Source organism: Falco cherrug, chromosome 3, assembly GCF_023634085.1.
Source record: "Falco cherrug isolate bFalChe1 chromosome 3, bFalChe1.pri, whole genome shotgun sequence".
Lineage (NCBI taxonomy): Eukaryota > Metazoa > Chordata > Aves > Falconiformes > Falconidae > Falco > Falco cherrug.
The window spans coordinates 22,282,912-22,300,331 of NC_073699.1; the positions used below are offsets into that span (position 1 = coordinate 22,282,912).

The window sequence follows — 17,420 nt, forward strand, 5'->3', positions numbered from 1 at the left end:
CCCGGCGGCGGAGGCCGCGTCGCGTCGCGGCGGGCGGCGGGCGGAGGCGGGCGGCGGGGGGCGGCGCGGGCCGCGCGGCGGGGCCGCCTGCACTGTCTCTTTAAGGGCGCTCCGTCTGGGGTGGCGCTTTCCTCCGCGAAGGCTCCTTTGATATTAATAGTGTTGGTGTCTTGAAACTGACGTAATGCGGGGAGACGGAGGTCCTGACAAGCGATAACAGTCCTGATAACGCGCCGGCCGCCCCGCGCTCCCAGGCCGCCGCCTCGCCGCCGGCGGGGCCGCCGCGCCGTGCCCCGGCCCGCGCCCCCCGCCCCGCCGCGCCCCCGCCCCCGCCCCCGCACCGCACCGCCCGCCGGCGGCCGGCGGGCCCGTCGCCCCCTCCCCGCCGAGCGGGGCCGAGGGGGGAGGCAGCGGCGCCGCGGCCCCCCGCCCCCCCCCCCCCCTCCCCGGCCACCGCCACATAATCCGCGGCCAACTCCGCCAGCAGCAGGAGACGGTTCATGGCTCACGCCGCGGCTCCACCATCTTCCAGGCTGCCGGGGCTGTTGCTGACGGTTAATCAACAGGTAAGGCGCGGGGGGGCGCGGGCGGGGGCGGCCCGGCGGCGGGGAGGGCGCCGCGGCCGGCGGGCCGGGAGGGGGCGGCGCGGCGGCGGGCGCGGGGGGTGGGGGGGCGCCGCGCCCGCGGCGGCGCGGCGTGTGCCCGGGGGGGGGGGGGGGGGGCAGCGCGTGTGCACCCCTCTCCCCAAAAATATACACCCCCCCAAAAAAAACCCCAAACAACAAAACAAAAAGAATCAAAACAACAAAAGCGGGGGGTGGGCATAGCCGCAGGGAGCGGGGGGCTGTGCTCGGATTTCACAGGCTTTTTTTGGTGCATCCTCCCCCCCCCCCCCCCCCCCAGCGCCCCCCTTTCCACCCGCCGGTGGGTCAAAGCCATGTGTGATGGCTGGAAATTGGCGACTTCAAAACCGCGGTAGCCCCGCTGGAGTCCGGAGGGTCAAGTTCAGCGGCGGCGGGCAGGGGGAGCAGCCCCCTGGCCCGGAGGCGGGGAGGGGAGCGGCGGCGGCGGCCGCGGGCTGGTGCGGCTGTGCCCTCCCCTCCGCGCCTCTCCGCGCCTTATCTCCGCGGCCGCGATTCCCCGGCACCGGGGCGCTCCGGGGGGAGGGGAAGGGAGACGCGGGGGGTGGAAGTAGAAGACGAGCAAAGAGGGTTTGCATCCGATGAGCTGCAGTCGCACAGTCCTGCCGCTCCTGCCGCTGCTGGAAGTTTTAATGGGGATCTTGACAAGCGGGGCACAGAGACACCATCATGAAGAGTAGTAAGTTTGGGAAAAACTTTTTTTTTTTTTCTCCCCCCGCCCCCCCCCCCCCCTTCCCCTCTTCCCCCTCCTTGCGCGGGGACACTCCGGGAGAGGCCGGGTACGGAGCTGTGCTGCGCCGGGAGGGGGGCTCTGGGTCCCTCCCGGTCACACCGGGGGAAAAGGCGACATGGTTGTGGTGTTGTGTTTTTTTTTTTTTTTTCCTGTTTTGTTTTGTTTTTTTTGAAATCAGAGCGCAGAGAGACGTAAAACTTTTCCCTCTTAAAGGCGAAGCTCTGCTCCAGCGCTGCGTCCCCACGCTCGGCTCTCCCCTGCCTGCCACAACTTTGTGGAGCGCCTGGCTTCCCCCTTCCCCCATCCTGGGGGGCTGCCGGCCGGGGGCTGCTCCCCGCGGTACTTACCGCGTGTTCGCCCTACGGCAGAGGGGGATGAACGGGGGCGAGGCCCGCGGACGGCGGGGCTGCGTGGAGGGGACGGGCGCTGGGCGGCCGGGGTGGCCCGGGCCGGGGGCGAGCGCCGCGGGGCCTGGCAGGTCGGGCCGGGGGTGCTGCTCGCCGCCGCGCTGCCCTGGGACTGCAGCGGCGCCCCGAGGGGGCTTGACATTTCAGGGGCTTTGTTTATCTGACTCCCTGCTGCAAATCAAGGCGCTCAGACATCCCGGCACTCCTACGCGGTTTCTAGTGGGGCCCGCTAGCCTTCTTTACCTTTTTTTTTTTTTTTTTTTTTTTTCCCCTCTCCTGCATACGGTTGTGTTTTCTATCTGTAAATGGCAAACTTCGAGTTGTGGGGACAAGTGACAAGTTGAAGTGGAGAGATGTCTCCCCTCCATCACTCCTTCCTCTGCCAGTGCCAGTACCTTGCCTGGCAGGGCTGGAGCCAGGGCCACCTCGGCACCCTTGGGGAACCAAGGCGACAAACCCCCTTCAAGGGGAAAATATTTTCTAGGTAAAAGAGTGTAAGCTGTTACACGGACCATGCTGCCTTTGCTGCTTTTACAGCACGAAGTGCGTTTTGAATGTTGGTTGAAACAAACAATAATTTAATACGCTTCAGGTTTTATTTAATCGAGTTCAGTAGGTCTTGCAAGGAACCATCAAACTTCTTTGCCATTCACACAGTCTTCTTCAACTACGCAACAGAATCCTATGGATGTTGGTGGCATCATGTTACTTTCCTGTTGGTTTTAGGAAAAGTTGAACATGTAGAGAAGACTGCCAGACTTAAAAATGCAAGGGGCAGCAAAGGAAAGTAGTGGTAAGAGCCAGTTCCTGACGTGGACAAAATGAGAATAAAAGTTACAGTAGTCTTCTGAAGTGCAGTTTGTGTTTGCCTCATGTTCACAATATGTGTGTTAGGTTAGACAGCGCTCTCAGATATTCCACCAGAGTGACATTTAAAACAAGTCCTCCAAAAGAGTGAGGACTTCTTTTTTTTTTTTTTTTTTTTTCAGTACTCTGGGTCTATGAGTAAATACAGGGTTTATTTGAGAACATCAACTATTTCCTGTAAATTGTGATGCTGACAAGACTGTCTGGAAATGATATCAACACTTCGAAAGATTTTTTTTTTTACTTTTTTAACCACAGAATGAAAGTTTGTTAATAACGTGGTAAAACCAAACAAGTGGAACCTTTTGCTTGGGGAGGAGGCGGGGGGGGGGGGGGGGGGGGAAGAAAGTATTTTTTTCTTCCTTGAAAAATGTATACCTGCTTTGAGGTTTGCCACATTGTATCAATAATGCTCGGTTCAGTAGTGTATCAGTGCCTATGTACAAATTAATCCTCAGACTGTTTTTGACAACAGAAATCTGTTTCACCTTTTTAAAACCAAGAGAGATTATATATGAGAAGAGTATGCAGTTTATAGTCCACCCTGTTCTGTCTGATTATCGCTTTTTTTTAAATTTTGTTACCTATAATAATTTTTCCTTGTTTGGAACTTTGCATATACATAGTCACAACAAAGTAAGTAAAGGGCAAAGTTGCATCAGCTTTTAAGTTTACATGTTTTGCCTGTGTTCCTCTAAAACAGACTCTTAAGTAACACTGGGCAATCTTTGCCTGTGAGAGTATGGCTTCATTTTTTTTCTTTATTCCATAGTAATGTTAATAAAGGGGAAAAAAATGTAAATGACAACTTCAGAGATCTGAGACTTCTTCGGGCATCAAACACGATGTAGTCAGGTTATCCTCTCATTTTTAATGCATTTTTATAATAATTTATATGGTAACTTTGCAGGTTGTGTTACGTTTTTATCAGTGATCAAGTAAATTCAGTGTTATTTGATGGATCCCTAGCAGGATTATTTTTCTGTCATGCGTTGTCTGTTGTTTGTAGTAAACTTTTATCATGCATGCTCTGGCTGCGTGTGAAGAATATTATTATTCACATATCGTGATTATGCATTAATAACAGTGTAGTGCTAATTCCTGTGTGTGGACTCGGGTGTCTGAGATGCAATGGTTGCTTGTTAAATGTCTGTATTTCAATTATATTATATTTTAATGCTAGTTGACACATAGGGTTTTGTATTTTCAAAGCATTGTGCAAACAATGACTAATTACTTTCTGTTCATGCGAATTACCACTTTTAGCATTTTATCAGGCAGTTGCTTTGAAACAAAACTATTTTACATTACAGTGTGAAAGAGTTAAAAAATTAGCAAAGACATTTAGGAAAAACCCAAAATTTTAATTACAAACAGACAACTTTGAGTATGTATTTACATTTTTCTTTTTATGTGGAACTTTCGTTCTAAGTTGGGGTTGGGGGCATATGTGTATGAATATTTATGTCTCTTACAAACTCTTGACAATATTTTAATGTAATAATCTTAATAGAAACATTCTCAGATCTTAACTGCAGCCACACTGGCAGTATCGCTTTAATAAAGGTTTGTGGGTAACACCAAATATAACATTGTGAGAAAGTTTATGGTTAAATATTTTTGAACATGACAGGCTGGGAATCTGACAACCCTTTTTGTTAGGTGAAAGTAAAGTGGAAATAAATTACACTTTTAATACAGTTTCAGTTAAAACAAACTGCCACCTGGTAGTAAAAGTATCGGCCTTGAACAGAAATATATTCTGATTAAGATATGCTAACTGGTGTGTAAAATGAAGCCATTCATTCAGTAAACTGACAACTTTCCAGTTGGTGTTTGCCCTTGCTTAATTTAGTTTCCTCCACACAACTAGTGAGGTAGTCTGGGTCTAGTTTTGGCAGTCCTAGGTGACTGTAAACTTGGGCATTTTTGTCCCAGATATTACACCCCACGAGTTAAAAAGCAATTGGTCAAAAAGAATAGGAGGCAGGTATGAAAAAGAAAAAAAAAAGTTTCTTTTTTGTTTCTGAAACTCTCTGTAAAGTTCTTACCTAGTAAGAAAACAATGCTATTTTCAAATACCGGTGATTAATACTATAACCAGCGTAGTCTGCACCCATCTATTGTATAAATACCATTGCCTGTTGACCTTTGGATACATTAATTACAGCGTATCTGGTCTAGGTTCTACTATTTTTGTCTGTCCAGAAGATAAATAAAAGTGCCCTTTCCAGTCCTTCTGGAGAAGAACTTTTCTTCCTGGTACTGTCATGAATTAGGGAGTTCTTTTTCTTACCCTGTGCCAATGAAGCTGTCTTCTGACATTAAAGAGATAAGCCTGCATCCAAAGAGAGAACATTTGATTACTTTAAGACTATTTTCACTTCAGTTTTTTTATGGTACGTACAAACTTTCTGTGCTTTGTTTTTTTTGGATTGTGTGTTTGCTAATTAAAAGAAAAACACGTAATGAGTTATATCAGATGATGTGAAGGATTAAAGTACAATTACACCATTAAATAGTAAATGTTTACAAGGGCAAAACATGCAACTACATTTTTCGGGTTATGCTTATTATTCCCTTCTTGCTGTTGTTTTGCACCTAATCAATAAAGGGCCTTCCAGAACGCAGCTCCTTAGCCAGTTGTATACGTGCCCAGAACACAAGAAATGCTGCTGGGGCAGAGGAGCACAGCCGGGAGAGAAGCGGTGGCATGTTATTCTGACTTCTTGTCATGCAGACCAAGGATCAAATGAAACACAGAGCAATGGGAGAATAACTACCACTGTCTTGATTTAAGTCCCCAGTGGACATTTTGTCACACCCCAAAAGCGTTGCGCAGCTGAACACCATTCCACTTGACGTGTCGTCTGGAGTCAGAGGAGTCTCTGTTTTGGTGTTACGGGTTTAGAAGACTGTGATTTAGGTGAACTGGCGTAGCTGCATGTAAGAAACTTTGCTGAATAGCCATCTATGTTTTATTCATGTTCTGTGCTATCAGTTTCTTCTTTTCTGGTACATTTAAAGTGGTTCTTTAAAATTTAATAACATCACCACCAATGGAAAATACATCTAAAACTTAACAGAAATTGCTAATCTTTCTATCGGTGATTTATTTTTTTTTTTATTACGGTCCTGCTGCGTTAACTAAGGAATCTTACTCCTGCTGCAGGTCTCTGTACATAGATTTAGAAAAGCTACAGAGAGAAAATTCTTCACTAAATTGCATAGGTGCCACAAGTTGTGCTTCCATAGGATGTTCCTACGGAACCCAGTTGGTTCCATCCTGTAAAGTTCAGTGGAGCTTTTCCGTGCTCGTGGGGGATGCATGCGAATAGAGCAGCTACAATGCGATTATTTCTGCCTTGGAAAGAGAATTACATTGAATTGCGAGGTTTAGTGCTAATAGTAATTTTTACTTTCTTAGCTGCAGTTCATGCATGTCTAATTTCTTGTAAGTCTGCTTTCTTTCCAGACTCAGATTGACTTTTTTTTCCTCTCTCTCTCTTAAATGTATTTTAAAATATTTAATTTTTAAAATGTTACTAGCCCTTTAAAAACCTGTAATAAATGCTTTACAAGTGGCTAGACACCTTCCCTGGTGGTTTAATTTATACAAGCAGGAAACTTTCTCTCCTTCTTTCTCTCTCTCTTTCTTGTTTTCTTTAAACCAACTGACGTAATGCCAAACTTTGCTTTAAAAGAACAGACAGAAGTAATTGGTAGCTTTTAACTTTTAATAATGTTCTGGATTGGTTTTAGTGGCCAAACTGTCATTTTTTTTAAATTCAAGTAAAAACGGGCTTGTGGCCTGAGGAAGAAAGGCCCTGTTGATGCAGTTATTTTTATTCTTGTTTTTCAATCTGTTATTAAAAATCTTTCCTGCTGAGCTCTGCTGGATTTCTCCAATTGCTCTTTGTGATGGCTGGTGCATTTCAGGTTACGGTAACTTACACTGTTTTCTGATTATTATTTTTTTTTTCCCATGGGCATTTTGAGATGCTTTATCCATTTTCTTTTTCTGGTTTGACACCCCTACCCCCCAGCCCCCCCGCCCCTTCTCTTCCACCCAGCACCCAAAGCCTTCTTTTGGAGAAACAATTAATTTTGATTCAAAGAATAATAGTATGTTAAACATACCTTTGGTGGCAGTTCAGTGAATATTGTTTTCCTAGTGTGAGAGTGTTTTACACCTGTTAGTGACGCTGATGGGGAGGATATTCACTGTTCATTGCAGAAGACTGGAGAGATCGTATCTTGCCGAGCGGCCACTTTATGTGCGCTCGCCACCCCATATTTTAAAGCTAAACCAGATTTTAAAATATGTTTAGTAATAGTCTCTAGTGATCCGTATCTATTTGTATTAAGCTGATATTAGAAATAAGAAAACCCAACAAAAGGATTTTTTTAACATTAACTGTATGTAAGAAAATCCATTCTACTCTTTGCTTTTCTTTCCTTATTTCTTTATTTTGTTTAGAGTTTTCTGGCTTATTTCCTTAAATTCTCTTCTACGTCTGCTGGGGTTTTGAACACAAGCAAACTTTCTATGGTAAAAGACTGAGTTGGGCAATAGACTTTCTTGACGAAGTTGACGTCAGGACGACTTCATAAGTTGGCAAGTAGGGAAATCGTTCAAAGACCAAGTTGGCTTGTGCCAGTTTTCCCTTCCTTTAGGGGAGACACTCCACCCAGTAGGAGGTTACCCCACCCAATGTGGAGAGCTATAATTCAGTGGCAACACTTTAAATGTCAATCCTCCCTAGGGTTTAAACCCCAGACTTGTCTTGCCTCAATCTTTATATTTAATCTAACATTCAATCTGTTGAAGTAACATCTCATCTTCATAAGCACTTTTTGGGCCTGATCCTGCAATTCTCATTCTTGAAAAATACTCATTGACGTCAGGGGGACTTTTGAATTCAGTGAAGGCTGCAGGATTGGCCTCTGCAGGATTGTGTGTGTCTGTGTCTGTCTCTAAGTAAGATTGTGTCTGCCTGATGAATATTGTATAATCTGTGTTGTTAAAGATGAAATTGTAAAATACGTCCTTTGTAGTCTTAAAAATCTGAAGAAGTGCTGGAGTCGTAATGTTGTCAAACAGATTTTCCTCAGTAAGTGAATTATACTTACTTAGAGTTTATTCAGATTAAAATACAAGTTTAAAAAGTTCCAACTCTGAAGAATTTAAAGCATTTCTGCCATTTCTCTGTATTTCTCAAGATCATGCTGTAGATATATTTTAGAATGCTGCTTTTGGCAATTTTTTCAAGTCTAATGGGAAATGAACATTGCAGCCTGTAGCTTAGTGCCCACAATAACCATTGGGGTACTTGGATGATACGGATAATTCCCAGGGAAAAATATAGTTTTGGGGTATTCTCAAAGTCAACATGTAATTTTCATAGGTACATTGTACTTTGTCGCGGCATCTGTGCTCAAGCATCCTTTTCAGATCCCCCCTTACATTTAGTGAGGCTGACAGTGCAGAAGGGAATGTATAATTTGATATTGTAAAAATGCTACAGGAAAAGCACTGATGTGTTCATCTTTCTGCATTTGGACAATATGCCAGCATTTTTAGTTTACTAATATATCGGGGAAAAAAAACAGTCTGTAAAAGATGATGCTAAAAATCATCAATGTGCTTATGTTTCTCAACAAGATTTACTTAAACAATATGCTTCAGTTTTGCCTCAAACCATTTCAAGCCACCTCTGATCCAAGAATGTACCAGGTCTTGGTTCCTGGAAGATTAAGCATGACAGTTTCTATTATATAATGAACAGCAGTATTGTTTGAACAAAGGTAACATATTTTGATTTGTGTACCTTTTTTTGGCAGCTGGCACTAGTATAGGTCTAAAATGAGTGGTGATCTAACAGTGTAAATATCTGAATGTTCTTGAAACACAGAGTATAGATGTAATGTGTTTAAATCATTGACTCTATCTACCTATATTATATAGAATGTGTATGTATGTGTATATACAAAGCCGTAAATGGTGTGTTCTGCTATCTGTAGCCTTCAAATGTGTATCCTTTGGGTATTCCTGACCTACTTTGCAAAGTCTGCAAGTCTGAAATACGTACTGAAACTTAAAAAATTAAACATACAGCTTGGTCGTTCACAAAAAAGCAAGGGGGGATTTTTGCTAGTAATTAAAAAAAAATAGCCTGCTCTGCCTAGACAAGATACCTTGCAGACTACTTTTGGATATCCCAGTGACTTTACTGGGATTATTTTCAAAAATGAATTCTCAACTGATATAAAAAAAAGTTTGAAGTAGATACTGAAGTTAAGTATCGCCTAAAATTCCTGTGTGCAGATGTGGTTTAATGGAAGTTAAATGAGTTAGGATAAAGCAATTTTCTTTGGGGGTAGAAGGTTTTCAGTGTTTCCAAAGTATGATTCTTCTTAACTTTCTCACATGCTGCTGCTCTTCCAGCAAATGCTGTGAGTTATGTGGAACATCATCCTGAACTTACTATGCAGATGAAACGTTGGTTCATGAAAGAAGGATACTTCCAATTTCAGCTTCCTAATCTGAGTATAGTTTGCTTTTCTATTTAATGTTCTTATTTTAGGTGTATTAAATATATCTATCAGACATTTGCCAGCTGCAGTTACAGAATATGAACCAAAAATGCAATACATGCTGATCGTTGCCGAGCTTTCCCCTCCTGCGCACGTAGATATGGACGCACACACACAATTAATAAATTAAACCTTGCCCCAAATACCTGAGGCAAAAGCTTGTGAAAATAGATTAGCCTTACCTTGTGCCTTGCAGGTAAACAGTATCTGAATCTGCTAGAGAAACAGGAGAGCTTGCAAGCGGAGGCTGCCTGCCCATGCCACCCTGGTGCCCAGCTCTGGATGCTCAGGTCTGGGGCATGTCACTAACAATCTCACATCTCATTTCAGCTGTCACAGTGGTGGAAAGGAAAGGAACATTTAACTCAGGTCTTCCATCTACTGTATATACTGTTTTCTTTCTGTTGCCTGCTACAAACATCTGAAATTTGTGCCATCTGATTAGTCTTCTTCCACGTTCTTCAGAGTTTTCTTTATAACTAAACTCCTATTTGCATGATACATCTATCTCTCTCTCTCTCTCACACACACACACACACAAGGATTATATTAATCCTTTAATAGTTTGAGCATACTATATGCATGTAAATAATTTTGTGGCATTGCACTCATATTTCCAGTCTTATGGGGGGTAAGATCAGAAGTTATCAACAACATATATCTGAGTCATTCAGCTACAATAAATCTTCTAACAAATACCTACCCTTTGCACTCCAAGACTGTTGAAATTCTGCACACACCTGTATCTTACGTGTAAGTCCACAAGCGTGATTAGTAGATGTAATTCTGGCTACAGTCAGAAGAGTATGTTGGGCTACAGCAGCAGCAATCAAAGTAGTCGATGGACAAAAAGTTTGACTGCCACTTGATTGCTGCTGGCTGTGTAGCCCTCAAGGTTGTCGTCTCACCAGAAAAAGTCCTGAGGAATTGTTAACTAAAAAAGAAATGTGGGGTATGGCTCAGGCTCCAGCTCTGCCACGGTTCAGGATACAAAGCATTAAGCACTTCATCTATATCAGGTCTGAAGTGATCATGCATAATCCACTTTTATCTAGGTATCATTCTGTCATATGTAAGGTATGCTCTGCCTTGTTGTCTCTCTTACGCTGCCTCTCCGTTTCTCCCTCATGCATATCGGTCTCTCTCTGGCTGCTATACGCACATACATACAGTCTAAAAATACATAGAAATGGAAGTCCATCTGTGTTGCATAATTTTTTTTACAAAAACACCAGTGTTTGTATTGTTCTTTCTCTGAGCCCTTAATGAGTTTAAAGAATTTAATGTGACTTAATGAGGGTTCTTATTCTATTTCTGACACAGAGACTAATGAGGGAAAAGTAGAACAAATTGAAAACCAACTTTTACTTGTGGTTAGTTTCATGATGTCATCAAATGCAGGATATTACAACTTTTGGAAAAGTTTACAAATCTAGGCAAGAATCCATTTTGCATCATTGCCTTTCAGTTGTTTATGACATTAAGTTGGCTAGCGAGAAAACGAAGTTAGCATAACTTGATTTTTTTGTTTGTTTGTGTGTTTGGGGCTTTTTTTTAAATATTTGGGCTGTTTTGATTTTCAGGCGAGTGATTTTTGTGAATCTAAGCTGCTTTGCCTGGCAACCTGGCAGAAACTTAGATACGACCAAAGATTGATTAAACCCCTCTGATTACAGCCCTGATCTCCCCCCTGTACTTGCAAGGGACAAAACAACTGCTAGCTTCATCTAGAGTAAGATCTGATCCTCATCGGGAAAATTCCTAATTATGTTGCAGCTTACTGAGAGGGAGCTGTGGTTTCGGGGGAATTCATGTTAGGCTTTCTTACAGTTGCTACTTTAAAGCAGTTTCCCTGGGCTGAGGACACACTAACGACATTTTGTAAGGCTCCATCTTGCATTTTTGACTGCCCCGCTCAGGATAGTCAAGCAGCACCTTGCTGCACGAGGCAGCCCTTTGGTCTGGCCACCTTTAAAATCGATGCATTTGGTTTGAAATCACTTTGCTTCCAAAAGGGGAATGAAAATTAAACAGTACATTTAGGCATGCACCTGCTTCTCAGCCCTGCTGCTACTCACTGGCTTCACGGCTATGCTTTCTTGTTCCTTACTAACTACCCTGTGAAAGGCTTGTAGAAATAACAGTGGAGTGACTGAAACTCCAGTATTACAGGTATATCCATGTAAGCAGGCTGTAATGCCCTCATAAAATTGTACGCCATGCATGGGCATCAGGGTGTTTTTGACAGGCCAGGGGAAGTGGTGGCTTCCATCATCCACAGAATGTGCTTCTGATGTAACGAACCTGCAAAAAGTTGCAGCATGGTAAATAAAATGCTTGTCTGTGCCATCTGATTTTGTTTTCAGCAATTGTTAGTATTTTTCACAGTATCAGATAAATCATACAGTGGTGTGATTTCTTTGGTTGACGTTAACCCTTGGCTTTTCTGCTGTTGCTCAGTATATCATGTCTGAACTGTGATGGATTTTATTGCTTTGCAGTTGTTGACTGCAACGTGAGATAGTTCAAATAAATTAATAAGAATTTGAATTGGAAATAGGGGCAATTTTAACCAACTTTCTTGAGCATTATCATGCAAAGAGAAAAAGAGTTAAGTTGTTCGGTTGGTTTTAATGTATGTATATGTGTGTGGTTTGTTTTTTTCTTAACGAAGGTTTTCATAATTTGGTAGTTCTGCAAACATAAGTATGTTCTGAAAATATTTCTCACAGATGGCACATCTGAGTCAATAGGTTGTAGGTAGACAGTTTTGTTACAACGTACAGAGTCTAGAGCTGAAAAACTTTTCTGGAGGTTTAAAACCATCGGGAAGTAAGATTTATTGGACCTTAAACAACCCAGTGGTGCAAATTTATTTGGTGTTCATGGCAGTCTCAGCTTAACTTTCCTTAGAGATTTGCTGTGGTACTGCATTATCTAAGGAACATTTACAATGGGTTTGTCTAGCCCCCCCCCCCCCCCGCCTTTTTTTTTTCCCCCGTAAGTAATTTCTCAACTTTTATTTGTGCATGCGAAAATCTTTACTAACAAAGATGACCTGGCAGATCTGCTGAACTTTCTAGTGCAAAAAAATTTACCTGACTGGGACAAAATTAAGAATCTTAAAAGCTGGCATTTTTAAAGATTTTCGTTTCAATAGTAGAGCGTGTCAGTGGCTAGTTGTCAATGGGAAGAAGCTTAAAAAAGTCACAGGAGAAAGAAAAAAAACAGCTGTGGAATTTTATTTTACTGGGTGAAAGGAGACTCATGGTTAAGCAAGCTTTACCTTCCTGGGTTTTCAGAATTTTACTGCCCAAAAGACACATGCCTGAATAGGAGAACTAGGATATTGTAAAATCCACTATGACATGAAGTGCTCTTACTGCATATGAATACAATTTATTTATTTTTTTTGCTCTCCAGAAAACTGTGACTTCCTTTGTCTTGTCAGAAGGAATTTCGGACGAGACCTTACCAGGGTAATGCTGCCACAAACCCCCGGTCACGCCTCAGCTGTAGCTCCGTGCAGCACGATATGGTCCGTGGCAGTTTTCACTGAGCTACTGTGCTGCTTTCAGTCAGGAACCGGACTGCATTGACTGTACTTTTGCAGAAAAAAAGTACTTCTTCTTAGGAAATGTACTACATGAAAGAAAGAAGGGCAAGAAGGAGAGTGGAGAGAGCACTCTGATATATGAGCTGAGATTATGGATGTTGTAATGTCATTTATTGTAGGATACTATAGAAAAATCACATTGGGACCAAAGTTCCCGTGGATTACTGTGTGATATTTATTACTATTTTCCTGTGTTTTCCCTGGTTAGAATCTAATCCTTAACTCCACGCAGCTCCAGACACTGAAGAATTTGTCCATTCAGAGAGGTAAACCTTGCCAGCTATGGGATTTCACTGTTTCACTACCTGTATTTATTCCCTCCGCTAAAATTTCTGAGAGCAAGGGAACTGAGAGTGGAAGGCAGAGATGGGGGATAGGTAAGCTGAGGGAATAGCAGGGGCATGTATCTTCCTCAGTAAACAGTATTTACTGATTACTGTTTACTGTCAAGCAGATTACTGCAGTTGTATTTCTGTGAAGCAATCTGCATGCAGCTAGCGCGAAGGAATGAAGCGAAGTTGTGTGCAATTCTGAGGTGACTAAAAGATGTGCTTGTGACATACTTCTAGCAAAAGCCATTTTCAGTTGCCTGGTACCCTCCCCAAACACTATAATTTTGCGAGTGACACATTTGGTTATGAGCAGCCACCAAAATGCTCATAGGCATCTTGTTTGAAAGAAGAAGATGCCTGAATTAAATGTTTGCAGGTCAGAGGAATACTTTGATTTGTGCTTTTAATTTGTTTTTCAGCTTCCTGCCCTTTTTTGATTTGTTCAATAGTTACTCAGTTTTGGAGTTTGTTTAAAAGAGGTGATAAAGTATACAGTTTTGCATTCCTTACCGGGGCAGAGCTTCCATTTGCTTCCTTGGGAGAGCTGGTCTGAGCAAGAGCTGCTGCCTGCTTTTGCCTTGATATGGAGAGTATAGGGGTCCCGTCATCCTCAGAGCTCCCTTACTGGTATGAGCGCTTTGCTTCCTGGGGAAAAGATTTTCAATCCCTTCTGTAAAGTTTTAGGGAACCATATGAACTGTCTTCTTAGAGCTGGCAGTGAGGAAAAGGAATGGAATCTGGGCACATCTCACCTCTGTGTTACGGGCCATAAGGTATAAAAAGCCTCTGCTGAACTTGCCTGGTAATTCTTTTGTTATCGTCTTCTCATGATGGAGTACACATATAGAAAAATCACAGAAGTTGTTTACTTTTTGGATGCTTTATTGTCAAGCAAAGGGAACTGACAGTTTCATGGTTAAGTGCCTGAAGTTGTTTTTGGCTTTGCAGTTGTTGAATTAATCACTACAAAGCTAACTAATTGTGTACCTTTTAAAGCTTTTTTTTTTTTTTTTTTTTCCCCTCCACTGTTAATGAAAGGGAGATACTTTGCTCTTTCTGACTTTAGAGTTGGGTTATCCCATCAGCTACTAGCAGCAAGCTCTTCAGCTTTTACTTTCTTGAGTTAATCTCAAGAATCATTCTTCTGCTAGATGGTGAATTTACTTACTGATCCAGTTATTTACGGCTTTCAGTGCATAGAATGGGCAGAGGCATTTTAAAACACTTTTTAAAAATTGTATAGAAAACACTGGTTCCTTAATTGTGTGAGTTTGCAGATGTTACTACTAATGCTGTTTCGATGTGTGAGACATTATCTTGGTGTCTTACTGAGCTGTTATGTAGCCAGAATTAAGAGTTTCAAGGGAAGTGGTTTTTTTTCTTTTTTCTTTTCCTCCTTAAATGTTAGATATGGGCAGAAAAGAGCTCATCTTTATAATGTGCTGTGCATCAGGTTTGATAGAACTGCAGGCTGTTTACTCCCTGGTTTTAGAGAAAGATGAAAAAGTCCTTGTAAAGGGTAACTTTTATTTCTGGCAACATTTTCATAGAATTTATTATGGCAAAGACAAAATCAAAGGATGAATGGACAAAGTTGGGATTTTGCCACTTGGTGTTTTTTCTGAGGCTGTGTAAGCTTTTTTTTTTTTTTAATAAAAAATTAATGTAGAATGCAGTGTTTCCCACAAGAGCACCTTCATGGATTTAGCATAAAGAAAGTGCATTTTAATTCAAAGACACTGGTACATTTCTTAAGGCTTTGAAAGCAGTAATCCGACAGGTATATAGAGCTGTAATGATAAATATGACGATTATTTGTATCTAGTGTTGTAAAAATACATGATTTATTTTAGTTCATGTTCAGATTAGTGTTACTTATTTAAGATAACCAACTTATTCAGCATTTTAAGTACAAGTCTCTTGGCTTCTTGGTTTGCTTTTTTTTTTGTCAGCTGGCTAATTTCAACTCATAAGCAAAGGTCTCACTTCAAGAACTTGTTATAATTTAAAAAAAAATCTAAGTGCAGTTGGAAATTTTGTATATATAACTAAACTAACAAGTTTGTGTATTGTATGGGAGAGGCTCTAGTGATATTATTTATATTAGGGTCCACATTATTGGAAGGCAGGACTAATGACAGTGAATCATGCACACGGTATATTAATGTAGTCCACTTTCGGCACTATATAAATAGTATTGTAAATACACACCTGCAGAGTGTCTGCAGTTACATGGTGATCGCACAGAGTCCCTCTGTGCTCTCCTAAGTATATATCTCTGCGTGTATCACATCTTGCTAACCAAGGCAGCATACTGCAGCTGCTGTTCCTCTTGAGGAGGTGTCTATAAAATGAACACTGCAAAACCAAAATTTCGGGATGGCTTTATGCAGAACACATGGGTGTACTGTTACTTGGTCTTTTAATACCTGCCCGGTCCTTTTCCCCGTGTGGGGCTAGCCGCACAAGGTGAGCTGGGTGTCGTTCTGAAATACAGGCTGGTCCCTGAGCGGGGCAGAAGATGAGATGTGACTTAAATCAGCGGGAGGTTTCTTGGCTTTCCCAAAGGGGGATGTAGTGAAGGGCTAGTCAGAAAAAGCCATTATTTCTATCAAAAGTCTAAAAATGTGGCAACTATCCTAGAAGCAGGTTCTTTAATTTTCATCTGCTGCAGTAACAGGGCCCTTTTCCTAAACTTACTTCCTAAACTTTTCCTTTATTTCAGCAGGCAGCCACGCCGACGCTGCCAGTTCCCGCACTGTGTTTGCATACACATATTCAGAGTAGCTCGAAATCTAAATACGTGCTGCTGGGTGCCCACAGTAGCTGAGGCTCTTCCCTTGCACTGCACCTTGGAGCTTGTTCAAGCTCGTGGCAGAAGTTCTGAGCTGCTTGTAGGGTCCAATCCTTCCGTGGGGCTAGAGAGGTGGCTGGCCCTGGGGAGACCAGCACGTCCCCGGGTCACCTTCGCAGGGGTGGCTCTAAGCCCCCAGCAGTGCCAGACCCTCCGTGGTGGCCCTGCAGTGTCCTTTGGATGGCTCAGGCTGGCTCCCATCCCAGGGATGCTCCTTTGGGTTTGCCAGTGGCAGCTGCTCTGTGTCCAGGAGTGTGGCTGGCAGCTGGATGCTCAGTCACCCGTTGAAGGTGCCGGGTGTGTGTGTGGGGTGTGAGTGCTAGATTCGGGGCCCCCCCAGCCCCTATGCAGCAGGGGGTGCAGGTGGACTGTGCATTTGGGGCCACAGCCACTGTTGCCAGCTCCATAGTGTCCCTGGGGAGGGAGGGGAGCCCCCGTCTAGCACCTGGAATGGCGGAGGACAGGAGAGACAGGGATCTCCTTTTTAAAAGGAATTGGTTTTTTTTTTCTCACCCCTATTCTTTATTCATAAACCTAACGCAGTTCCACAATTCCCAGACATGTAAAGCTGCAGGGCTTTTTTTGTTTTGTTTAAATCTTTCTGAACCAGCCAAATTTTTGGGGTTGGCACGAGGTGCAGCCAGTACCCATGGCCTTCCAGGGCTTGCTTGGTCTAGAAGTCTGCAGATGTTTTCTGCTGGATCTGGCTCTTAATGAACAAAAAAGATTTTGGCATGCTTATTTATTTATTTATTTTCAAGGGGAAAATGTGGTTTAAAATGTTGATAATTATGTTTTACGTGAGCTACTCAGACTTTATGTGACTGTATGGGAAAATGAATGCTCATCAATTTAAAAAATTTTCTTTATTCCAAAAGCATTCATATTTAAATTGAGCTGTCTTTTTATTTTTTCCCCTCCCCTCCCCTCCTTAATGAAAACAGGGTTTGAGGAGCATTACAAATAATTATTTTTTTTTAATTACATATAGTTCTGCATCAGAGTTCTTGAAGATGGCCCACTGTGATCCTCTGGTGAAAATGCCAGGGCTTTTCAAAAGCTTTTTAATTATCTATTCTCACTACTCCTCTTTTTGCAATATACACGTAGCAACTGAAAAAAAAAGAAAAAAAAAGTATTCCAGGAGGGATCCACCTGCAGGTGTGCATAGGTCAAGCACATACTTCTCATTCGGACCGGTTATTTTTCTTTTCGAGCTGTCAGGTAGTATTTCCCACTGTCACAACCCAACCTGCGCGCTCTTTCAGAGGGAATACTTATCACAAAGCTGCAGTGCGTTTTAATCAAGGTTCCCAGAGTATTTTACAACCAGTAATTGCCTCTTAAGAACAGGATGAAGTATTATACCCATT

General features: G+C 42.7%; 1 protein-coding gene across 5 annotated transcripts in view; it reads left to right on the forward strand.

Annotated features, from left to right (window-relative positions):
- Positions 1 to 455: 455 nt before the first annotated feature.
- Positions 456 to 17,420, forward strand: part of TRPS1 (transcriptional repressor GATA binding 1) — a 219,689-nt gene continuing 202,724 nt past the window's right edge. For 3 of the 5 annotated variants that reach the window (XM_055705278.1, XM_055705280.1, XM_055705281.1), the window contains exon 1: positions 938 to 1,320. Coding sequence is in view for 1 of the 5 variants with exons in the window: in XM_055705281.1 (XP_055561256.1) it covers positions 1,311 to 1,320 (10 nt within the window). In the remaining 4 variants the exon portion in view is untranslated. Of the gene's footprint in view, positions 567 to 937; positions 1,321 to 17,420 lie in introns of those variants that run through there. The other 2 variants (XM_055705279.1, XM_055705282.1) reach the window with 2 other exon arrangements.